The sequence below is a fragment of the Colobus angolensis genome, unplaced genomic scaffold, assembly GCF_000951035.1.
Source record: "Colobus angolensis palliatus isolate OR3802 unplaced genomic scaffold, Cang.pa_1.0 Scaffold51, whole genome shotgun sequence".
Lineage (NCBI taxonomy): Eukaryota > Metazoa > Chordata > Mammalia > Primates > Cercopithecidae > Colobus > Colobus angolensis.
The window spans coordinates 482,805-509,946 of record NW_012118599.1 but is presented as its reverse complement, the minus strand read 5'-3'; the positions used below and the strand labels follow the sequence as shown (position 1 = coordinate 509,946).

The 27,142-nt window shown below is 36.3% G+C and overlaps 1 protein-coding gene across 4 annotated transcripts in view; it reads right to left on the bottom strand.

The window, feature by feature from the left end:
* Positions 1–27,142, bottom strand: part of DST (dystonin) — a 496,305-nt gene that overhangs the window by 77,351 nt on the left and 391,812 nt on the right. For all 4 annotated transcript variants that reach the window (XM_011960180.1, XM_011960181.1, XM_011960182.1 and 1 more), the window contains 7 exons: positions 25,984–26,046; positions 25,149–25,390; positions 24,144–24,273; positions 21,139–21,338; positions 19,163–19,658; positions 16,037–17,508; positions 789–950 (listed from right to left, as the gene is read on the bottom strand). In XM_011960180.1, the coding sequence (XP_011815570.1) occupies positions 789–950; positions 16,037–17,508; positions 19,163–19,658; positions 21,139–21,338; positions 24,144–24,273; positions 25,149–25,390; positions 25,984–26,046 (2,765 nt within the window). The remainder of the gene's footprint in view (positions 1–788; positions 951–16,036; positions 17,509–19,162; positions 19,659–21,138; positions 21,339–24,143; positions 24,274–25,148; positions 25,391–25,983; positions 26,047–27,142) is intronic.

The window sequence follows — 27,142 nt, the reverse complement described above, 5'->3', positions numbered from 1 at the left end:
ATCAGACTTTAAAGAATGAATAATATAGTTTCAAGACCTGGCACCTGCTTAAGACTTCAATGGAAAGAAAACAACAAGAATAACCACCACTGCCACAACCAGATATGCACTGCCATCCCATAATAATTTTCTGATAATTTATGTCGCATAAGAGCTGCCTGCCGTCGTATGGTCAGCGTTATTTCCCTAAGATATCAGAGCATTATTTCTAGTGGTTTCTCTCATGGGAATTTAGAAAAAGGTTGGATCTACATCTTACAAGTAATTGGGGGTTGATGGTCTATAGTGAGGGTGGCAGGACTTAGTCCAGGAATGACATAAAGATATAGCTTTGTTTGCACAGTGTGAAATTAGTTGCTGATATTTGAAAATAGGAAGGTGTCACATAGAAAGTGAGATTTCCAGGTTATTTTGAAAGTAAATAGAATATCTGGCAACAGTGGGCCTACGTCCCTACATGTCAATGATCTTCTGGAACTAAGCAGTGACTTGTACCCTTACAGATGCATGTGCCCATCATACCTGCACTGTTCTAACTGTGACCATGTCTTGATTAAAGGCGAGATAACAGCAGGGAGAGGCTCTGTCTTACCCAGTTTGCTTCCTTTCATTTAGATTCCCTACCTAGCTCCAGTAGGCATCTGAGTTTGGGCCACCCAGTTTACAGTAATATAAGACAATAGACATATTTAGAAAAGTTTGGTTACCATAAATATGATTCATGGTCACAACAAATGCTCATGAATAATCATCAGCAAAAATAGCAATGAAGGGGGTGAGAAAATTACCTTCTTATTGAGAGTCTTCCACCGTGCATTGACATCATCCAGGTCATGCTCCAAGCCCTGAGTGCTAGTGCTTTTGGCAGCACTCTGAATAAGGCCTTGACCTAACCAGTTTACATCTTGCTGTTTACCTTGCAAGGGTTCAATCTCTTCTTTCTGGAATACCTGCAGTTAAAAGAGTCATAATTATATGAGTTATATTACTTATCAACCACCAAATATATAATAAGCATTTCTTTAGGCATCAGGTTGTGGAAACTATCAATTATCACAGAGGTAAAGGTAATTTTTATTGTCTAGCCATAGGTCATAGCTACCTTCTGAAGAACAGAAAGAAACTAAATATAAATTAATAGCACATCAAAAGCATTTGAGAATACTAAAGAATGATGTTCTGAGTACACTTAATCAAGTTACTTATAAAACCAAGAAGACAGTACATGTCTCCTCTCTTTATTACTTATCATAGGATGAGAATGTTTCTATTTTCCCAGTTTAACTGTAGAAAAAGATTTACAGAAAATGCTAAAGAGCAAAAACATAAAATAAATAAAAAATGAGCCTTCATGGGCAAGGCAATCCTAATAGGCTCTCCTAAGAATGGCTGCTGCTAGCTGGCAACTGAAGCTTGAGACACACATTGGAAATGGAAAATCAGGGACAGGATGAGGTGAGCCAAGTGGCCAAAACATGGCTTGGCAGGAGGGCCAAAATATAGAGATAGGAAAATGAAAAATACATAGGCATGTGCTGCAATAGTATGGATCCCTACACAAATAGCCTCCTCAATGTCTACGAAATTGCCAATGGACTCTTAAGAAATGCAATGACCTCACCCCATGGATCTGATCACACACCTCACTAGCACAGCAACTCTGGATACTCTGTGGTCACTGTCACCCATACCTGCACTGACAGTCGTTTCCTAGCAATCTCTCTCTTATTGTCTATCCCATCCAACTTATGGTTCCCCAGTTGCCTCTGACTGGCAAAGGATTTAATGTGCTAGATTAAAATACAAGTGCCATGAAAGCAGAAATTTCTGTTTTCCTTACAGTAGTTCTATGACCTGGGCCTACCAAGGTACCTACCATGTAATATGTACCCAATATTTATTTGCCAAATTAATATCAGTATAGAAATTTATATTTCTATCTTAGGTGGATGACATCAACCCCTTAACAGATAATACTGGGAGTAGATACATCAATATTATTATTATTTTTTTGAGACAGGGCCTCACTCTGTCACCCATGCTGGAAGGCAGTGGCACAATCACAGCTCACTACAACCTCTGTCTCCCAGGCTCAAGCCATCCTCCTACCTTAGCCTCCCCAGTAGCTGGGACCACAGGTGCATGTCACCATGCCCAGCTAATAAAAAGAATTTTTTTTTTGGTAGAGACAGGGTCCCATTATGTGGTCCAGGCTGGTTTCAAACTCCTGGGCTCAAGCAATCTCCTTACCTCAGCCTTGCAAAGTGCTGGGATTACAGGTGTGAGCCAACTCTTTCATAGATAACATGTTTTTAATATAGGGCTTGGAGGATGCCATGAGGAAAATAAATTATTGGAACTAAGGAAGGAAAGTTTCACATAGATATTAAGGTAAAACATAGTTTGAGATTCTGAGTCATTATCCTGAAGGGCACTATATAAGTATACCAATGATTGGACAGTTCATCATAATACATGGAAACAGAATAAAGGCACATATTAAAATAGCACTTAAGAAAACAATTACAGACAGAGTATGAAAAATAACTTTGAAAGATGTAGAGGCTGCAGGAGACAAATCCTCCAGACTCTGGTCTAAGGCCTAGCATACAGGATACTCCTGTGTTACTGTATATATGAGTAAATTAGAGAACAGCAAACAAATTAATGATCATTTTCTCTAAAATCTCCTCATAGCTAAAAACTCAAACTGCCTTTTCCACAGAATATACACATAGACAATTTCCATACTGGCAGTTTACATATAACAATAATAAATATTTAAAAATCAATTACACATAATCAAATAAATTATAAGATTCACCCAAATCATTGAGGAAAAACTTAGGAAGTCTCCATAATTTTGCAAAAAGGTAAAATTTATCAAATATGTAAACAGAAACTTGGCAACAAAGTGTTAAAGATAGAATTTGGCATTATAATTCAATTTCATTTCCATACCACTTTCTAAGTTATAACTTCTAGGACTAATAGCTTTGGATATGTTTTACTACTTAGTGGGGATGGGGGGCGGTGGGGGTGTACAAAAACTGCTACCTTTTAAATTCCAGGAACTTGTAAATAAAGATTCAAGGAAACGTTTTATTTTCCCTCTTATATAGTTTTCAGGACAAAAGGGTACTAATAATGTTCTATTAAATTGCCTTAACCTCTGATCTTGGTTTTAAATTAATTTCAGGGGTATATATCAGAGCAGATCTAGGTAAATCTGATAATTTTCTAAAGTGCCACCAAAAATATACAAAGAATTTAAAAAGATAACTACTAAAGTGTATATACTCCCCTAAGATTTAAACTGTTTTCCACAAATAAACTGAAATATCCTTTACAGTAAAAAGTTAATTTGCTAAGCTTTTAAATTAGCATGCCATCTACTGCATGCCTAAGAAAAGGGCATAACTAACAAGAACAATTATTTCACAGACTGAGAAGAGGAACTGTTTTGATATTGTCTAAGTTCCTCATCTGTCAATGTTAACAAAATACTTATGAAGAGAGACTTTCCCCCTAATCTAACCCATAGCACACAAGCATGAAGAGAAGTTTAAAATAAAATAAAATAACCTCTGAGGCAAAGTTTACCAGAAGAGTTTAGTAAAAGTACCAAAATAGCTGAACTTCAATCTGAGTGGGAAGAAAAAAATTACAGGCTTGACAAACAACCTCTACTTATTACAAGCCTGCACCCTTTACTTTCTTATCTCATTCACCACTCACAAAAAGCTGGGAGTTATAATGCCTGCAAAGTACAGCATACTAACACTACTCTCATATGCAGAGCTCCTGAGAGAAATTTTTCAACGTATTAAAAAAGGTCCTTAATGTGGATAGAGTACTTTGCAGACCATAACAATATGATACTGTTTGTACCTTCATGACTAAGCCGGTTCAAACTTAATAAATCCAATATAATGGTCCTTAAATGGCAGTGTCTTTACCACAATTTGTATAAAAGCCTAACATTAACATATTCACAGTGGAGGCCTTCTAAATGAAGGGGAATGGTCACCTTCTGCACAATCAATAACAGGACCCTGAACAGCTGGGAATAACAATTCTTCTCCAAAACAGTCCCTATTAATTTGTTATAATGATCAATTTATCAATATGTGGCATCTTGCAGGGTGCTAGTCAAACCCCCAAAACAACAGTGTGGATTTGATTATTATTAGAAACACTAGTGACCACTCTGAAATAGAACCACAAACTTTTAGCGGAACCACAAACTTTTGACACTGCAGAGTTTCATATTTCCATGAATTACCTGAACCAACTGAAAGCCATTGCAGACAGTGTCCAGTATTCCTGCCTGGGTCCCTGTTTTTCTGGGTGCTGCTTTCTTTCTTGCTGGTACGAATTTCAGGGAGTACTTCTTATATAGCATTTCGCTCTCCTGGGCAGAAAGAGGAGCCTCCACTTCCTCTTTAGATGCAATATTACATTCTCCTGAATCATATTGTGTCAAAAGTGTCACATTTTCTACTACGTTGGTGCTACCACAATCTACATCACTCTCCCCTAGATCTGTGTGAGAGAGATCTAAATCTTGAGGGGAATCCTTTAAGAGTTCCCTACTTTGTGCTGTAATCTGGGATTCTCCTGGTCCGTATGTTTTGTCCTCTTCTGCAAGGTTAAAAATATGTTCATTTTCTCTATTTCTTGGCATAATTAATGGGTCACACTTCACAGGGCTCTCTTTCAAATTATTCCGCAGGCAACAATTTTCATCGTGGATTTCCCTTTGACCATTTACACGTTTTGCTTCCTCTAGTGGAGAAACATCATGAAAAATCATTTTGAAATTTTCATCAGGGTGGGCACTTTGACATGAAAGCAGTGGGATTTTCTGTTCGCTAATGGAATTAACAGAAAAAAATGGTCTGTACTGGTCTGTTACATGAATATCTTCAGCAGAAGACAAACTTCTAATTCGTGACTGGTCTCCAGTTAAAATGCCCTGTTTTTCTTCCCTCTCTGCTGGAGGGCTACATAAACCAGAGTCATCCTCCTCCGAAGTGAGAGAATTAGTACCCCATCTGCACTTGCTGGCCTTGGTAACAGCATCTGACATATCAGTAGGTTCAACAAAAGAGCTTTCACTTTTGTTTGCATAATCCATAAAATTGGTCGGGACAAACATTCGCCATGACCGTCTATGCTCTTTCTTTTCTGCATGAGATTTGGCTTTAGGTAATCCTGTGGTTCGAATGATATCACTATTTAGTTTGAGTGCATCAAAGATCATCTTTTCATCTAGTTTGTTAGCTTCCCGACCTCTCAGCTCAAATACACTGGAAGAAGTAAGGGCACCATTAGAGCATAAAGAACTAACATCCAGTGTTCTGTGACTGTAGGGTAAAGTTCGATCTGTAAAATGCCTGGAAGATAGACTACCTTTTGAACCAGAGTCTATCTGTTCATTTAGTCTAACAGTATCATAGATTGACCGCTGTGGGACGTAACAGTCTTCGATATTTAGGTCCTCCTCTTCTTCACCCTTCCCTACACATGGAGGATTCTGACGTAAACAGTCTGGTCTGCTGAGTGGCTTCCCCATTTTGCAGATAGTTAAAACAAATATTGCAGCTCTTGACACAGATAATAAGAAATAAGATAAAGCATCTTTCAAGAAAGTGTACTTCTGAACAGAGCTATGACGTGTCTTCAGCATAAAGACACATGCTCAAATAATATATGTCATAATACATGAGGTGTTTAAGGTCATCAGCAGTGCATCAGTAAAAATGCAATTATCCTTTTACCTGGTTGACTTTAGGATGATTCTAAACAATAAAGTGCATCAATAACAGAGAACAAAAAATCTCCTTTGTCCACCTTTCCCAGCTCCCAAAGTTCCCGTTCACACACTCCAAAACACAGAAAACAAACAAACACACACTTAACAGTGGCTCAAACACTCAGAACATTCCATTGTCAGTCCATTTCCCTTTTTAGTCTGATATTTCCAGATTAAAATTTCCAAATGAGCAAGCATTTTAACAGGCTGAATGTTAATTTCGGCAGAGCTCTGGTTAACTGTAATCCACTTAAAGATGGCTTGCAGAACTCCACCATTCTAGTAAATAAACCATGCTCCAGAAATTTAAAAGACAAACATAGGGACCTGGTATTGTTCACATCAAGGCAAAGAACAAATCTTCAGAGAAAAATAAGTCTAACGTTATGAGAAAGTTACATTTTTCTTTTACTTTTTTTTTTTGGAGTGGGGAGTAGCTATAAATAAACTTGATTGAAAAGGCAGGTTTTCTTCCTGTTTTAAGCTTCTTCAATGCTATTCAGAACTATTCAAAGGAAGAAAAAAAACACCAGACATTTAGACACTCAGGGCAGTACAATCCAGCAACCGTTTAAAGTAAACAGAAAGTATGGTGTACTATTAAGCTTCAAAAAAAAAAAAAAAAAAAGCCATTTCCAAAGATTCTTATCTGGTCCTCCTTAGGAAGGCTTATTCCACCTGAGGCAATTGCAGCAACGAAGAGCTCCGCGGCTTCCTCTAAGGCACAGGCAGCGTAATTCACATTCAGCAGAAAACCCAGGGACTACACTAGCTTTTGAAACTGAACCAAGTTCTGTGGCCACAGTGTGGCCTTCATTTCAGCTGGGACTAGAGAGAGACGGCGGCGGTGGAGGCAGCAGAAAGAGAACTCCGCAAGGGAGCTCCGGCGCTGTCCGCGGCTCTTCAGGGCAGCACGGTGCCGGGCAGGCATCCTCTCCAGCCAGGGCTCTTGCAGCAACGCCCTCTCTCTTCAGACACCATCTGCTGCGTCCCTGGGCCTGCCGGGCGTTCCGGAGCCGCAGCTCTTTACCACTTCGGTGCTACGCCCTCCCGTGACTTAACTTCGCAGTCATCTTTCCTCTGACTCTTCGCTTCTTCCCGGGAGTCGGCGAGCGGTTTCAGTGGGAGGTACCTCGAAGCCGAGAGGCTGCAATGCAACAGCTTGTGGTGACATCAGCGCAAAGCAGGCCGAGTCTGGCGACTGCGGAGAGGGGCAGCTCGGGTTCAAAGACCGCGGAAACCCGGCCGACTACTTCAAAATCGGAAGGGATCCCTAGTACTTGCGGAGGCAGAACCTGGCACCGGGAGATCCGCGAAGAAATTATTTTGTAAAAGTCCGGAGACCGCACTCATTTGAATACTAAATGGGAAAAGGGGGGCTACATAGGTCCCTATCCTTCAGTTGAAACCACACTTTTACACTGAAGAATCTGATGCTTCAGCAGCATCTGCGATGCAAAGTGCAGATCACTTTTAAGTTGAGAGTGTTTTGCCGTTCCTTTTTGAAGCCCAAGTTCAAATCTAACTGTTCTCCAGAATAAAGTATTCCTACCAGTGAGGGGCTCTCAGCACTGCTGACATAAATATTAGTAGTTACTAATTACTATACAGTACTCTTGAGGTTAACACAAGGCCCAAGAGTGGTACTCACTGACTCCAGATATTTATTTTAATAAACAAAATCACCTCCACAGATTTTTATCTACTGAACACCCTTTTAAAAATACTGTTTGAAAATAAATTCAGCAAGCCAACTCTTAGTCTTTGTAGGAAAATTAATAGTTTTATTTAAATAAAATCTAAACATTCTCTATTTTACAAAATAAGAAACATCGTCAGAGTATCAGAGTTACAAATGAAGTGGTCTTTCTTCAGTCTCACAAAATAATCATTTGAACATGAACAAAACTGTGCTCACTCCAAATGAAGAAGGCAGTTCTAGTAAAGACTTTCTACTTTCTTTGTTAATTTTACAGAAGAGATGTGAAGGAAACTTTTGTGCCTTTAATGAGAAAACATTATCTCAATATTCATTCTATAAACCATTCAGTAACTCATTCAGTAACTCATCCATTCAACAACTATTAGATTATTAGATGCAACTCAGTATGTGGCCATCATTGGCTATATATATGACTATCTATAAAGAAAAAGAGAGAATTAAAAATATCCATCAACATCACAATATCAGTGGCAATTTTTCATGTTCAAGACGTGAAATATTTCAACAAGCACCTGATTCTGTGGTGTTCAAGCACACAGGCTGTAATAAGGCACTGATAAGAGAAAGAAAAATGGTCTCATAGTTACCAGGCTTGAACAGTGGATTGGGCACTAGGCAGGGAAATAGTAGAGACCAAGAGTCTTACTCCCAACTGCAGCTCTCTTGATATGTAAGCCTAGAAAACTACTTATTCATGGCAATATGAGTAATAAAGTTTCTTTGAAATCTGTATAAGTGCCTTTCTCTAAACACTCTAAGATCCTTACAGAACTTTTCATAATAAAGAATGGCTCTAATTCAGTCCACCTTAGACTCTAACTCTGAATCATCAAGCACAATATTATTCTAGGCTTATGAAAAGCTAAGAGGAGCAACACATAACCTCACATTTGAGGTAGTACATTTTAAAACTGCACAGATAATTCATTCATAAATTAAATGATTCAAAAACATAGTGCTCACTGTCTGCCAAACAACATGGTAAGCACTGGAAAAATGATGTTGTGAAGACATAGCCACCACTGTCCTTACACCACTTACACTAGAGTGGGAATGTGAATGAGAAAATGGCCATGACAGTTTGGAAGTAAACAGTGCTATGGGAAGATATTCCCTAGTTAATTATGTTCAAATATATACCATTTATTTAACAACTAAATTCCTTTTTATTGAACTAATTTTTATATTGATTAAAATTTGTGACAATAATTTACATATATCTTTGTTACTTGAAATCACATTCCAAAATCTTACCTGGATGACATGTAAGAGCTGATATATAGAGCAGAACCGGACTGGTCTATTTTTCCCCCAAAATTTGGTTTAGACAGCTACTATAAATGTGATAGTCTCTAATGTTAATAAAATCAAGGTATATTAAACCATATTAAATATTAATCATGACATCTAGATCCCTCACATTTTCTTTTTTTCTGAGATAGGGTTTTGCTCTGTCGCCCAGGCTGAAATGCAGTGGCGTGATCATAGTTCACTGCAGCCTTGACCTCTTGAGCTCACGTGATCCTCCTGTCTCAGCCTCCCAGGTACAGGTGTGCACCACTACACCTGGCTAATTTAAAAAATTTTTTGTGGAGATGGGGTCTCACTCTGTTGCCCAGGATTGTCCTGAACAGCTGGGCTCAAGCAGTCCTCCTGCCTTGGTCTCCCAAAGTGCTGGGATTACAGGCATGAGCCACTGTGCCCAGCCCCCTCACATTTTCACAATGAGAGAAATACATAATAAGGTAAGTAAAGCTTTCCTGAAAAATAGCAAACACTATTATTTCATAATACAGAAATCATAATGCTGTTTTCAAACTGTAGCTTTACTCACTTTATGTAGCCTACTAGATATAATCCAGCTAAACTATCTACTAAAGCAGATGATTTCAGAAAAGTACACACCACTAACTGAATTATAAGCAAAACAGTAACATTTTCTCATTTTATATTCCTAAAGTTTAATTAAATCTTTCAAAAGGAAAGTCCCTGAACAATCTTCCCACTAAGTGCAACAATGTACATCATAGAAAAGTTTTATCATTCACATTTATTATTATTATTTATATATCATTTACTCATAGAAAAGAGCAATTTTATCAGCCGAAACATGAGGTTTTAGGGTTGAAGGATTGGAGGTATTAAGTTCAATGCACAGTAAGTGACAAATATCTATGTAAGTAAATGCACTATTATCCATGAAATAACTCTTGGCCTGATAGCTCTTGAAATCAGGATTAGAAGTCAAACAAGGGATATGCGTTTTGTGCTGCAAGTACAAAGAACAGGCATTAAGAGCAACAATTGTTCTTTCTAAAACAAATATGCCATTAGCTAATGAAAACTGAAAGCATACTATATTTTGAGTTTTCAAACTATTAAATTTCTTCACATAAATGGCTAAAGGTTTCCAAAGATATACATCATATGAATATGCAATAACTACTTATTTCCTGGGAATATAGTTTATATTTAGAGGAAAGTAGAATGTTCTGACCCTAAAGTAAACCAATTTAAAAACAAGAGTTCACGGACTGATCTTGACGGGAGTTTATCTTGATGTGAACCTTAGTTAATATCTGTATTGAGCACTTGCCATTCTTCCTTAAGTTACGACAATACTAAGACTATGCCTTTCCCATATCTTCAATGAGGTTTTCTGGTAACAGTGAAAAAAAATTCTATGTAACAGAAGATGATTCTATATATAAATCTTATTAATTGAAATACATACATATTTCACATATTTTATTTATATATATATATATAGTCAAAAAGTTCATTTAAAGAAAAGCTATCCAGCAAGCAGAAGCAACTAACATGTTAATGGCCCTATTCAATTTTCTTCAGAGGAACAAAAACCAAATAAAATCTGGAAATACTTTTCATATTAAAATATTGACAAAAGAAACAAAGCTTGAAATGAAGATAACTGGAGATATGTGAGAACAGGATCTGTGAGCACAGACATTTTCTTGTTGTATCCAGTTCTTGAGCAGCTCCAGTTATTAATGAATGATTAGAGACCTAGATAAACATTTACCAGTCAAATGTTCTTTTCAAGAAACCAGTGTATAATTTCATAACAGGGCAAATTCTCTCTCTCTCTCTCTCGCACACACCTTTAGGCAACTTTCCATATTAATAAAATACATTACAAAGGTCTCCTTTTATCAAAGGAGGGCCTATAATAATGACAGTAGATCCCACAGTTTGGCTCTTTTGTTGGATCACTCTAAAATGGTGATACAGGTTTATCAAGGTAAAAGCAAAACAAAATAACAAATACCAAAAAATCAGACATTATAAAATCTCTGGCTGGAACTGCCTTCAGAACAACCAACTTTAATTCCTCAATCTTAAATGAAGGAATAAAAGTTAAGAGGAGCTCTGTGACATAAAGGGTCGTAGTATTAGCGGCAAAACTGAAAAGAGAACCCATGTTGCAAAGTTCCCTTTTGACAGCCCTTTCTGAGAAGTATGGTATATTCCTTGTATTATGTGAAAAAGAAGGCATCCACCTGTTGTGCCTAGTTTGTGTGAACAAGAATATGAGGTGTTAATAATACTACACAGCAGATCAGCTCCACCTCTTCATAGCTAGGTGTGGTCTCTGCCTCAGTAGGGCTTCTCTCTTGACCAGCATATGCAGTATTCTTTCTTCCTAAAATTGTTAAATGCCACTTTGCTGTAGGTTTATTAAATAATGTGACCTTCCTATAAAAGACATGCATCAAGTTACATTGTCTATAGTACAAATATTTTCACCATTAAAAATACCAGAGGAAGGTAACAGGCAACCCCTTTGCTAATGTAGCTTCATTAACAAAAATCCAATCTATTAAGGAATTTTCCCTAACAAAAACCTCTTCTGCAAAACCTTTATCTAATTTCCCCATTCTTAATAAAAATGGAGAATAATTTGTCAGTGACTTCTATATAACAATATGAACACTTTAAAGTACTATTAAAGCATTTTTTGGACAGTTTGATTTTCAATATGGTGACATCAGAGGTTATTTTTGAATCACTTGATAAACACCATAATAAGAATTTGTGCTCAAACTGCCTGTCTTCCTTAGCCCCATGCTACTTGGCATTTTAGTTTCCCGAATATTAAAATAATGATGCCTCGGTTAAACAATCCCTTCACCTGGACCAAGCAAAATTTATTACAGTATAATTAGGCATAGGTTCTGCTCTTTGTCTCTGGTTTCAACTTCACTTAAAAATCCTCTGCTCCATGTAATTCTATGTCCATTTGAAAATAAAAAGATGTATTCAGAGAGACTTGTACTGGAGATGTATTCATTTGTGGGGACAAAATGAATTACAATTGGGACAGCAACAGAGTGGCCAGAAATAAACTGTAAGCAGGTTCTGAGGTAAGGCATTTTTCACAATGGTCTAGATCGGGGTATCCAATCTTTTGGCTTCTCCGGGCCACACTGGAAGAAGAAGAGTTGTCTTAGGCCACCCATAAAATACACTAACAGTAATGACAGCTGATGACCTTAAAAAACGGCAAAAAAAAAAAAAAAATCTCATGTTATTTAAGAAAGTTTATGAATTTATGTTGGGCCACATTCAAAGCCATCCTGGGCCACAGGTGGGCCGTGGGCCATGGGTTGGACAAGCTTGGCCTAGATAGAGGTGGGAAGGGTACAGATTTAGCTAGGACTCATTAAAGCATCAAGTTTCTTTGATTTTCATTGAAATTAAATCATTCAATATGGTGATAATGGTTACTTCATAATGATCAGAAGACCTGATTGGCTGTTCATCACATAATAGGAATTACTGGGATGCATTCCTTGTATACAGTCAGTTACATATGTCTTTGATAAATAATAATGTGGAAATATTGTTACTTAATAATGTGGTTTAGATTTGAAGATAATCTTGAGCTAGGAGTCTTCAGATAGGAGGTAGGGATAGAGGGAACACCAAAGGGGTTTCTTTCTTCTTGCCTGGAGACAAACAGAATCGCTCTGCTATTCATTCCAGCAATTTATAACAGTGTGCATAGAATTTAACTGTCATAGAGAAGTGTCAGTGGAAAATGGTACTCTAACTTACCAACAGTATAGAACTAAACACCTCAACCTTCAGACATGTTAGTCCAATGACTAGTATTTAGAAGTAGAAAAACTTATGAACAACAGCCCTTATATATAATCAAAATAGTTTTAAAACGTCAAGCTAACTAACATAAAAGATAACACCAATCTATTTTCAAAATCTCAGAATAGTTTTCACTGAGTGAGTTAGGACATTTGGTTTAGAACAGCATTTGCTTTAAGTATTATGTTTGGGTTGGTATCTTAAACATGAATGAATGAATTTTGTCCTTGTCTTTATAAGAAAACCTCAAGTAACTATTAACAGCTATTTCTTAAACTATAGAAAGAAAAACAGAATCGGGGAAGTCTATCAAACCTGCTTTAAATCCTCTATTGTGGGCCCAGTGAATACGAGGCACCCCCTGCTGAGTGACTGGGTAATAGCTTTTATTCTCAGTTCTGCTCAGAAGGCAGTTTATTTTGCATTAAGAAAAACTATTATAGGATTTTATCTGTGACGTTAGGTTAAACTAAAGCTACCAGATAGATTAATGTCAAACTAGATTGTATTTCAAAGTCAATAAGGAGGACAGACTCAGTCCTTCACTTCTTTTCTGTTTTACTTTTAGGAATTATAACTAGCTTTCACTCAATACAAATCATTCCATTTAAAAAATTTTAAAAACTTTCTAAAAATTATGTTAAAACTAATGTTTAACAAAAGTCTAAGGCCCAACAGAAACTAAATTAAGTACTGAACTGTAAACAAGTCAGTTTACTACTTTAACCAAGAAAGAATCACTAAAACAATGAAATGTTTGGCTCCATCTCAGTAGCAGTAGTAGTGGTGATCACTGGAACCACTACCATCAACATCATCATTATCATCATCACCCTTATCACATCACAGCACCTACATAACATCAGTTTCTAAGACTGTTTTACATGTTTATCTCACATTTCTCGTAGCAGCTAGTTTTATAGAACACGTTCCTTAAGTGGGTGTTCTTGGTATTTTGGGTTAAAATGAACAATGGTTGGCTATTCAGGCTGTCTAAATCAGGCTACAGCAAAGATGATAAGAAAATTCCCCAGAGAAAATACTAGATGTGAAACATGGGTGACAAATAAAGTTTACACAGAATATTGCATCATTTTCATCAAAAGAATCAGGTTCTGACACCATCTGTGTGACCTTGGACATGTCACTTAACCTCCTTGGGCCTAGGCTTCTTTATAATAAGATGGAGAATAGTAACAGCATCTACCTCTCATGACTGTTAACAGGATTAAAGACAAATTAAAGTAGGGCTTGACACATAGTAAGCCCATAATAAATTGATTTATTGATTATTATAATTACTATTTTTAAAGAATACACACACACATACACAGATAAATGGAATTAGTGGTTGTGTGAGCTACCATAATCATATTCTTGTCCTTTTTAACCTATGGCACTGGAATATACTAAATGCAGAGTATTTGTCTACTTGAAAACTTTTTTTAAGTCACTGGGTTTCAAGATACTGAAAGTATGCCATGATGTTCTTTATTGCTGAATTTCAATAAAATTAATCAACTCTTTCCAAATAATCTGAAAGCAAACAAACACAGCATGCTAAATGGTTTATTTTAGGAGAAATTATCACTCTATATTTCTTCACAATCAAATAAGACAATCATTGTAGCTATTAATGGTAATGTTTGGGGTTTTCAGTTTGCAAAACACTTTCAGTGCAATGGTGAGAAAGCTCCTCCTATCTCTTGCTTTTTCTTACTTTCAATTCTCCACATGAAGAGCCACATTTTTCACTGTACTTGGGAAGACCAAAGGGGAGGCACCCACAAGTAGCAGCACCAGTACTATTACTTTTGTTCACTGTCTTACAAGTAGTTAGAAGCAGCAAAGAGAAATGAAGGTCTTTTTTTCTAAACAAATGCACAGGAAACCGAAAGAAATCATGTTTCACAATTTAACCACTTAATGTGGTTAAATTTCATTAGTATAAACACTGCTTGATTACAGTCATTTAATCTTTAAGGTGCTGACAGGGTTCTATAGAGAATTCCAAACTTACTGACAAAGGAAGAGTTGCTCCCAAGATCTCTCCCAGTCTTTGATGAAGCAATCACCACAGAACTATGCTTTTCTAATAGAGGATTCTCTCATATGAAATCTTTATTTTGCAAATCAGAAATATAAAATTTTGACAGAGCAATGAAGGAGTTCAAGTCAACAATAAGAATGTTTCTTTCACCTTCAAGAATCAAGAACTAAATACAGAATCACAGACTTGTGAGCCCCGAAGGAACTAGGCTTCAAAGGTGTTTAATAAACTGCAAATAATCATAATAGTAATAACAATACAAAGAAAAAGAAGGTATTTTTCAAGATTCTGTCATCTAAATAATGTTATCAAAGACAAGCAAATGAAAGAGTATGTCAAATATAACTGCATAGAATTTGGAAGTCCATTTGATTCATATTCATTTCTCAAAGAAAATAATGTATGGTTTTATAAACTGTTATTTGGTCTTAGTTTATTCTTTATGCACTAATGGTGCAATATATCTTTGCCAGTAAAACACATCTCATAAATATAACAGGAACTGTGAAACCCTAAAGGTTTATATCAACCCCATATAGAAAATCGCTTGCTATTTAGGACCCTTTGTTTCCAGGGATGAACCTATCTTTGTCCCCTATGCAGATGTGACTTCTGTTCTCACTATCATAAATAAGGCCAAATCCAATGTCATGGAAACTGGCCCACCACTTTTATTAAATGTTTCATTCATTAAGTGTCACTGATCACTGTTGAGTGGCAGTTATTTCTTGGCACTGAGGAGCTTATATCATGCAATAAAAAAAATTCACCTCTAATCCTCTGGGGCATGAGCCTAAGATCTTTGTTTAATGAAACAGATTACAACATAGAACTCCATATTGCCTTTAAAAATATGAGCTTTTAGAAGAAAAATGTCTGTGGAAGAAATGAAATTAAGAAGGATGAGAAGACAGTTATAAAAAGAAGGGGCAGAAAAGACGGTAATTCACCATTGAAGAAAATGCTGGGAGATAAACATCTGCAATAGAGTTCAAACCACAGCCCCAGTCACCATGGATGGCAATTGTGAATGACTTCAGAAATGGACCCTATGATGTCAGTTTCTAGCTTGCCTGGAACTTTGCCAAGCACCCTTTGATCTGATTTTATCTCAGGCCTTTTTCCACAAAGTCCCAAATCACCAGTAGCCTTGTAACTGCCCCGCCTGTCTGGGTGTTACTTCCATATATGCTCATTCCGGCTCAAATATTGTATGACAATCATTATTAGAAGGTTCTACGAAATAGGCAATCTCCTTTCTATACAAATTAGAAACTTCATTTACAATAAAAACACTTCGTAAAAAGGGACAGTTTCCTACCTTGAACACCTCAAGCTGCTGATTAATTGTCTCCGTTTCCATACCAACAGGACCTTGTGACTCTTCATGTTCTTCGGCTTTCTGGAGCAGAGTAGAGAATTCTTTCAATTTGCTGTAAAATTCTTCAAGACGCTTAATTGTCCCTTCAACCTGCTCTTCTCTGGCTTGGGCTCGGTCCAGTAACTTGTTGCATTGTTTGCTTAAGGCCTCCAAATCCCTTTTGATTCCAACAAGGTCAGGAGAGGTTTCTTCTGTGGCTAACATCATCTTGCAGGTTTTATTGGCATTGTCGTTGCTTGCTATGAGGGCTCCTAGTTTCTTTAGAAAGGCTTTAATAGTTTCCTTTTGCTTTTGCAATGTTTCTGCATCTCTCCCCACTGGAGCCATGCTATCCAGTTCATCATCAAACTCTGCAAACTGAGAAAACATTTCTCGAATGGTATTCTGGAAATGCCCAATGCCCTGAAGCTTGGTTTCTAAGAAAGAACACTTTTCATCAACCTGCTGACTTAGTGCACTATGCTCTTGAGCTATGGTTTCCACTTGTAATAAAACATCAGAGGTTCCCTTTGAGTCTGAGGCCTCTACCACAAGGTCCTGTGCAAGTCTTTTAGCCAAATCTACCTGATGCTTCAAGGCCTGAAGTGATTTCTGCTGAGTCTGCAACATGGTCAGGTATTTGTTACTGTAAGCCTGGGGTCCCAGGGAATCATGGATATCTAGCTGCTCCTTTGCACAGTGAAGCTGCCTTTTAGATTCCTTGGAAACTTCTTGAAATTCTTTAAACTTCTGAGCCATGTTCTCTAGAGAGAATTTCTTACTGTGAAGTTGTTCAGTGACCATGTCCACCTTCTGGATCAGTGACTTATTCTCATCTGTAACAACTTCTTTATCTATCTCACAGACACTGAGCAAGCTATTGGCTGTGTTGTTCAGTAATTCTACCATACCAAAGTGTTGGTCCATTTCCTTCTGCAGAGACTTTAACTTGGCAATAGAATTCTCTCCTTCAGCAGGATCCAAGCAAAATTTTATTTCCTCCAGGTTGTTTTGGCATTTGTCTATCCATGGCCGGAGAGTCTCTACTTGCTCTTTATACTTAAGGGCTTTTTCCAATGAATCTTTTAACTTGTTTTCTCTTTCTTTCACCTCCTTATTAAATGTATCCCAATTGGTTTTAATTGTATTAAGCTGTAATTGTAAGGCTGCCTTCTCAGACCCTTGGGTTTTTAATAACAGATTTTCACCTTCTGCAATAGTTTTTTCATAAATATGAGACTGAGCAGTCAAAGTTTTACTAAAGTCTTTATGATCTTTAATTAATGACTCCAAGACATTGAGTTTGGCGGATATTGGATGAGACTTGTTTTGCTCTTCTTTCTTTGTATCTAGCCAAGCCTGAAAATCTCTAGACATTTGCTGAAATTGATGAGAGCTTGCACAGGCTGACTGAAGGTGCTGGACATGACTCTCTAGAAATAAAATTACAAGATATATTTATTTTACATCAAAATGTTAATTTAATCTATGAAAAGCCAAAATAAAAATCTCTGAATATATAGAATTGTTGAAAAGCAAGGGCTTTTAGCATTGACTATAAGAACTACAAGTGAACTTAAGACATTGACAAAGGGGAAAAGAGGTAAGAGGTAGGCACAAGAAAATACACAATCAAGAAAAGATGCAGGAGACAGATGAGAGGGGGAAACAAAGAATAAGGAAATAAGTAAAAATGCGTCAAGGTGCAGGGAGTGGCCACGCCACACATCATCTGCTGTGCTGGTGTCTTCTCTATTCTAGTATGGAGAAGTGATGATGGCCAAGTTCTCAATTATGTTGAAAAATAACAAATAAGACTTTTTCATATCTATGACTTTTTTTTTTTTTTTTTTTTGAGGCAGAGTCTCACTCTGTCGCCCAGGCTGGAATGTAGTGGCGCGATCTCGGCTCACTGCAAGCTCCGCTTCGTGGGTTCACACCATTCTCCTGCCTCAGCCTCCCGAGTAGCTGGGACTACAGGCGCCTGCCACCACGCCTGGCTAACTTTTTGTATTTTTAGTAGAGATGGGTTTTCACTGTGTTAGCCGGGATGGTCTCGATCTCCTGACCTTGTGATCCACCCGCCTCAGCCTACCAAAGTGCTGGGATTACAGGCGTGAGCCACTGCACCTGGCCATGTCTATGACTTTTACATATTATGGAGGCAACATAATGTAGCACATAAAAACTACATGAGTTTGTATCTTGGTTTAACCTCTTCAGAGTTGGAAGACCCCAGGCAAATGATTAAACCTCTAAGCCTAATTTCTACCACTGTGAATTGACAATATTAATGGTAGGTGCTGTACAGATTATAGTACATGTAAAGTTCTTAGTTTAATACCTATTACATAAAAGTGTTCATACCATTAAGAATAATAATGATAATAGCTGATATTTACTATTGTTAATATCACGTCAAACAAAGGAATAAGTCTGAAACAGTTGCTGTGATCAGTAAATCCAACCAATTAAAAAGCATAACTTGAGTATTTACTAGGTGCAAAAAACTAGAAACTTTTCAAACAGAAGAAACTTAACAAAATGTGCCTTTCTTCATCAGGGCTTTCTGAATTCTAATAACTCACTGCTACCTCTGACAAATATCAACACATCTGCCACAGAATTATAGCCACAGTGCGAGAGGAAAATAGTGACAAATGCCTCTCTTTCACACATTTCTCTAGAAAAGTTTTCTATGTCTGAATAGATAAAGTAACAGCAGATGACAAGATGATGCAAAGCCTTTTACTAACTCTTCATGTTTTTTTTCTGGCAAAATAAGACTGTCATACAGCAAAAAACATTTACATCTTTTAAAAACCAGTTTGGGGTACCTGAGATTTTAATAGGCCTTCAGGAAGTCAATTTTGCCAACAGATTATATGTGTAGAATGACCCTAACATTACATATGCCTATGAATACAAAACTACTCTCTGAGCTCCCGTATTCATCCTCCTCTTCACTGATGTTAACAGTGGGGCAGAGTCTCTTTGGGGTCCTGGATTATTGGCAACATCTTGGAAATAAGCAATATATGACATCTATTTCTGACCAGGAAATACATGTATTAAAAGTAGACAAACCTGCTTTCTGTTCAATATCTTTAAATGATTTTAAGATGCCTTCTAGCTGCCTACTAAGTTCTGCTTTCAAGTACTCTTCTTTAACCAGTGCTGACAAATCCTCACAGAGTGCCTGGGCCACTTTTATCTGCTTCTTTTCCTGCTGTATTTCCTGCTTCATTTTTTGGGCTGTTTCCAACTGTTGGTTCATAGCGTCAGGGTGAGTGCTCACAGCCAGACTGCTGCTGAGTTTATTATCCAAGTCACTCAGTTTATCAGAAAGGCTTCTCAGCAGGCTTTGATACTGTGTGCTTTTAACAATGGCTTGGTCAATCCAGTCACATCTGTCACTCAATTGCCCTGTTAGGCTATCCCATTTTTGGGTCACAGCTGCCAGTTGCTCTTTCACAATCCCATGTAAAGAAGGGTCTTCTCCAGGTCTGCTCAGAATGCCCTGACCAGCAGCTGTGAGCTGTTCATATTGAGGTTTCCGAGTGGCAAATTCTTGCAGCAGAATCTAAGGTAATAAGGGTAAATAAACACAAGTTATTATATAATTGATTGTAGAAAACACAGATTTGGTATCCAAACAGACAGAAATGGTAATTATTTCTCTAGTTTCTGTTTTTTAGTTATTACTTTCCTACTTTTTACTTAAAGGGCAGTACAATTATCTTATATCCAAAAAGCTATGGTGCTTCAATGAGATATCCTGTCTAGACTAATCCCATCCCCCTAAAGGAAAAACCTGGACAAAATAAACAAAAATTCATGTGTGAATTTTCATATAAAAAGAGAAACACTGCTGTTAGAGAAGTTCACACTGCACTTACACCAAATTTGTTTTTACCCATTCACGTTTTTGTCTTTGTAGGATTTTTGGAATACCCTATGGAATTTTGTATTAAAGAAAACACACAGTGATAAAGGTGTTAGAATATATTAACTCATGATACACTGATTTACAAAGGTTTTTGTAACATAAAATTTATTGATGTTTATAGTCTTTATTATAAAGGTTTTAGACAACAAATCATGCTGCTCAGAATGTACAGACTCAACCTGACTCATAAAATGAATGATCCAAAAAATCTCATTCTTTTAGTATCATATTTTATCTATCTTTTATACTTTTATCTATATTTTATTTATCTGTGTATCTCTGGGAGACTACCAAGAGTAAAGACAATTATTTCTCCCCAGATATTTACTTTTATCTTTTGTTTTTATTGTCTTTGGATTATGAACAGATATGAACTCAAACATCTGACTTTTACCAAAACTTACTTGAATTTTCAGCTTATAAAACAGCCTCCCTGCTCTAAAGCCAGTACTCATACATTAAAAAAACTAACTGAAACCACCACTGAGCTTCTGCTATTACGCCTGACTATAAAAACATTAAACATTAAAAAATAAAACTCTTCTTTTGGATTTTTTTTCCCTTGTGGATTTATCTGCTTTGTAACTAGACTAATCTAACTAACACCCTGGGTTTCAGGGTTCCCTCTCTGCTTCCCTTATTCTTTGTCCTCTTCTTGTTCTCTCTGTCCCCCATCAGAACTCAACTGCATGAGTTTTACAAGTTTCATTATCTACTACCATAATCAAAATAAATAAAACCTCAAAGGAGTAATTTCTAAACAGTAAAAAGTATATACTAGCCTCTCATAAAGATATTACTTAATTGCATTAATACTTCAAAGAAGGCCCTTTTAACAGGATCTGTACCACCCACAATATGACTGAAATAATCAGGAGACTTGGCCCATTCATGGGCTTCAAGGAGGCCTCTAAGATGCCTCATAGCTTTAGTTCTCTGGGGGATTCCCACTAACATCAGGGCAGTATCTTATGGGCATGTGAAACATTACACATACTTCAAAGCAGTTAAATAAAACACCTACTGACCAAAGTTAATATATTTATAATGAAAACATTGGTCTCAGTAACTCAAATTGCTGTGCACGAGAGACAGGTTATTAGGTAACACTCACCTGCACCTGCTGCCTTTGTGTGTTTAGCATATTTGGGTCAATTGACAAGGGCCCAAGAACACTGACCATAAGTTCTTTTTCCACAAGCCACTGTTTCAATTGGGCCTCTACAGTCTGGAACTGGGTTAGATTATTGGAGGATTCTTCCAGTTTTTGTTGTCTATCAATTGTTAATTGATTGAGTTCTTGCCACTTAGAATCTAAAAGAAAAAAAATGAAACTGGTGTTTGATTTTTTTTGCATTTAACGTGACTATGTCTATGAGGACTGTATGATATGATTCAAAATGATATATAATGGCTATAATCCCATTTTCACGACTCTTGTTACATAGTTACTTAAAGGACTAACCTAAGATTTTATAGGTCTGATGGTTGTATGTCAACTGAAGTATAGGGAAAAAAATTGTGAATATGATTTTAGAAGATATTGTAGAATATGGAATATTCATTAAAGCAGACAGGATTCTGAGATCTCTCGTTCCTTCTATAAGTCCTATAGAGTGTGTTTATTAAACTACGACTTACTAAAACAATGAACAATAATCCTCTTAATGTAAAATCTTCACTTATCCATTCTAGGCAAATTGCTCCCAAATTTGTATATCTATCCCCAATTATTCTTTCCCATTCAAATTACACATTAACAACCAGCTGCTGGAAAGTTCCAGTAGGAAGTCTCACCAATTAAACTCAACATTAAAAAATAAAACTCATTATATTCTTCTCAAAACTGGTGGACTTGTATGACTTTTAGATATCTTTCAAAGGTTATCTCTTCTCCCATGTCATAAAGATGCAATAATTCAGTAAATGCTTTTATGAGCTTCCTAACTCTATTATGTCCTTGATCATAAAACCTTAAAGCCCTCCTTTACATTCTCAATGCCATAACTCCATTTTGGCCTTCACCATATTTTTAAAAAATTATTTGTATTTTTTAAATTGATACATAATAGATATGTATTTTTAGAGTGCATGTGATAATTTAACACAATCCATCCAGGTGATGAGCTAACAGCATCATGTTTTACCTAGACCAGTAGTTCTCACACTTGAGCTGCATTAACAATCACCTGGAGGCATCTTTAACACAGATTTCCAGGCTCTACCTTGAGTTTTTGATTCAGTAGGTCTGGAGCAGTATCTGAAATTCTGCACTTCTAAAAAATTCCCAGGTGATGCTGTTGCTGCTGATCCCAGGAGCACATTGGAGAACTAATGACCTAGTCTAGCAGTCTTCTAACTAGTATCCCTGCTATTAGTGTTTCTCAACTGCAAGCCACTTGTTTCTAATACCATTTCCCTAAACAATGTCACTTTTAAAACTGTCACTTCCCTGCTCAAACCCTTCAACAACTAACTCCTTGTTACCTAGACAATAAAATCTGAAGACCTTTGCCTGACATTCGAGGCCTCCCACAATCTCTGAAGGTTTGTACTCTGAGATGATCCTCTAATCTAGCCCTGATGATTTCACCCTTGTAATCCAAACAGGCTTCTGCTCACACAGGTCCTGTGCCTGAGATTCTATACCTGCTCCCCATACATCCCAATCCTATCCTTCCTTTACATTCCATTGGATTTACCCTCTGCTAGGAAGCCTTTTCTGTTCTCTCCATCCTCAAGACAGTATGCTCCCTGTAGTCAAGGGTTACTGATCAGAGCACTTCTTCCAGCACTTCAACACAGTCACTCAATAAATATTCACTGTTGGTGTGATGAATTGATTTAAGAGAGTTTTCATTTAGCATAACACACTAAAGGGATGACTTTAATAGAACACAATCACTGAAACCTTATCTAATAACATCATTCCATATGACATTTTCTGGTCAAACACAATCTCACAACAAAATAATGCCATTAAAACAATAAATCAGGAAGGAAAAATATAAAAGCTCATCAAGAAGGTTTTCTGAACTACATATTCCGCATTCCCATTCCTATTCTAAAATAGTTTTTTTTACATGATATTACTTGGGTTTGCTAATACTCTCCCCAAGTAATTCTGAGATCCTAGAAGACAGCCACTGAATTAGGGGCAAATTAATTACAACTTGATAGGAATCTCTAAAGTTGGATTAAAGATATCTCTGAACATGAAGATCCCTTAGGGTAACCTTTTTCAAACTAAAATATACTTAGAGATTTCTACATTTATCATAGCACACCAGACTCTAAAGGAAGGACAATATTTAGTAATGGAACAATTGAAAGTAAAATAATTATTATAATCATAGTATATACTTACATAGCACTTAATATGTGCCAGGTACTATTTGTTTGAGGCACATACAACTTAACTTATTGGGTTCTCCAAATGAAACTATGAAGTGGGGAAAATTATTACCATTCTCTTATACTCATTTTCTTTTTTTTCTACCCCCTTTACACTCATTTACTACATCATGATAGTAATAAAAATTGGTAAGACAATAGGGCTTATAAAGAAAATTCTGTACCTCTGAGGAGCAGTGTATACTCCTCTGTTTACACAAGGACAGAATGTGGGTAGGAGGATAATTTTGGATAAAAAATTGATTGGGGAAGAGCAGAAGAGCAAAAAGCATGGAGCAGGAGGGGTCCCAGAAGTAACTGCATGAAGGAGAAGGGAGCATTACCTTTTCCAGATGAAAGAAAGAAATATTTAAAATATAATACAGCTTGAAAATATATAAAGCATAATAAAGTACCAAAAGCTAGTAAAAAGTAAAGAAACATTAATGAAAATAGGTACTCAATGTACAGCACTTCATTAACTAGTATCTACATTCTTCATAAAAATAAATTTAATTACTGTGTTTACCATAAAACACATAAGATATGCCAATTCTCTGCACAATATAATTTGAAATGACACTTTATGCAAAAATTGATTCTGAAACATTAAAGCAAATCCAAAAATAAGTGACTCTGTTGAATGTTTTCTGATAAAGATTATGATTAACATGAAAAATGATTGCACTTTTCTTCACAGGCGTTCATCTAAGTAACGCAACATACCTATTTCTGTCAACATCTGTTTCCATCTGGGGGCCTCAGGAGTATCTGGGTTCTCCTCCAACAGCTCTGTCAACTTGTCTTTCAACTCCTGTACTTTGTTTACATTCTGCTTCAGTTCTGCTTCAAACGACTAACAAGGGAAAAATAATAATAAACTATGTGAACAGCAAAAGACAAAAATACAATAATGATAGAGGATTTTTTTTCTCTAGAATGACCAAAAGAGGAAAAAATCTACTGTTAAATGCTGTGGTGGGTGAGGGCCTGGATTTTGCCATTAATTATTTTCCTTTCCTCTTCTTAGCTCATGTTCAACTGTGTGATAAAGGAATCCCCACAGAGGAACACTATGACTATGGAGATAATGACTCTTGTCCCCATTAGTGAGAAAGAATTTCATATTTTCAAACAAGCCACTCTGGAATAAAGAAAGATGACATCAGTAAATTTTAATAAGTAAGAAAGTCCGTCTTAATAAAGGCTGCCAGAAGTGGAGAATCTACATGTGAATATTGGGCAACACATTATAGAATTCAAATATAGGTTGTTAATTTGCAGAAATTTTGCCATCATTGCCACCATTATATAAAGCCATTTTCCCAACCTTGGCAGCTGTAGAAAGAAATACCATCTATTAAAGAAAAGGAAGGCATTAGCTACCCTATTTTTATACTACAGAGAATGGATCCCTCATACATTTAGCCCTTAAATAAATTTTTTCTAATAGCTGACTGGTTAACATCCCAGGCTTACACTGATTTAAAGGTGGCAAAGTAGCTTACACCAAACAGTTTGCTAATCTATAACGTGGCTGTGCCCAAAATTTTAAAAAAGTAACTATTATTATCAGTCTCTACAGAAAGGCACATTAAACAAAACTGTCAAATTATGTGCTAAAGTTTACAGAGCTAGAAAACAGAACAGAGCTTCTGACTACCAGAGCTCCGTTCCAACTGCTAATCCATTCTCTTTCATGTCTTCCATAGGTGCACCCACAGAATATACCTTATTCTGCTCAACTTGAGTCTTCACAGCTTCAGTATCTGTAGGTGCAGGTGTCTGATGCCATTTTGTTGCAGTTTTGTTCATTTTCTGTAACCACTGCATCATTGCACTTGATTCTTCCTGAGCCTTTTGCAATTTGGAGAGTTTAGTGTTCAGTTCTGCTATTTTGTCCTTGAGTAAGAGGCCAAGATCTTCATAATCATGACTTATGTCAGTCATGTCCTTTTTAATGGATGTTAAACCTAGGAGTAAGAAAAACAACTATATTGACATATTTTCAGGACATTCGGAGCAGAGGTCTAGAAATAAAAGGTTTTTTTACATGATATTTTATAACGTCTAGTTTGTCACTATTAAGCCTAGTATGATAAAGTCATAAATATTTTAGAAATAAAAGGTTGGATCATCTTATAATGCTATTTAATCACAAGTAATTCAAGAAAATTGCATAATACAAGTAAAATAAAAAAGATATTTTAAATGTAATAAAAAACACAAACCACAAAATGTTACTTAGCAATATCTCAAACACCAAATTCAATAAATCAGGTCAAATAATGTTATCCCAAGTGACAAAATATCTCAAATTAACCAAAAAGCAAGCAACAAAACCAAGAGTCAAACTGAACAACTTGATTTTATTCATTTCAGATACACAAAACTGCATAAAATGTTATATAAATATAGTATTTATGGATATTGTGACTATTAGATCAAATACCATTGTAATTCAGGCTTGAAATTTCAACATAACTATTGTTTGCCTCTAAGATTTTCTCTCATTAAAAAAATACCAAATTACATTAATCAATAACAAATTAAAATTAATATTCACCTTTATTTGCCCAAAATTCCTCAGTATTTGTGCCTGTTCCTTCACCATTTAACATTGCTCCACCTGCAAAAATATTAACACTAAAATAATCACAGAGTTTCATAGCATTTCTATACATTAACAGTAGATGGCATTAAATTAAACCCCATCAACAGTAATCACTTTAAAATGTTACTGCTATTTGAAAACATAAAATACTGACTCAACTTCAAAATCAAATGAATGTCCAAAATTTAAATATAAAACAATATCCTCTCTTTTATGTAAAATTTATTCTTAAAGTATTATCTTAAACACTACCATTTCAGTATGTTTATATTATATAATCATTAAATATTAATTCATAAAAAGTTTTGTGATGAAATCGCTTTATCATAAATCCCTCTATTATAGGAAGAGTCATATTTATTAAATTGCATTTTAGAGCAATAAGTGGAAGCTTAGTTTTTTTTTTAATTTATATTTATTTTTATTTATTTATTTTATTATATTTTAAGTTCTGGGATACATGTGCAGAATGTGCAGATTTGTTACATAGGTATACATGTTCCATGGAGGTTTGCTGCACCAATCAACCTGTTATCTACATTATTTCTCCTCCTGCTATCGCCCACCAGCCCACCCACCCTCCAACAGGCCCTGGTGTGTGATGTTCCCATCCCTGTGTCCCTGAGTTATCATTGTTCAACTCCCACTTATGAGTGAGAACATGCGGTGTTTGGTTTTGTGTTCCTCTGTTAGTTTGCTGAGAATGGTTTCCAGCTTCATCCATATCCTGGCAAAGGACATGAACTATCATTTTTTATGGCTACATAGTATTCCATAATGTGTATGTGCCACATTTTCTTTATCCAGTCTATCACTGATGGGCTTTTGGGTGGGTTCTAAGTCTTTGCTATTGTGAATAGTGCTGCAATAAACATACATGTGCATGTGTCTTTATAGTAGAATGATTTACAATCCTTTGGGTATATAACCAGTAACGGGATTGCTGGGTCAAATGGTATTTCTGGTTCTAGATCCTTGAGGAACTGTCACACTGTCTTCCATAATGGTTGAATTAACTTACACTCCACCAAGAGTGTAAAAGTGTTCCTATTTCTCCACATCCTCTCCAGCACCTGTTGTTTCCTGACTTTTTAATGATTGCCATTCTAAC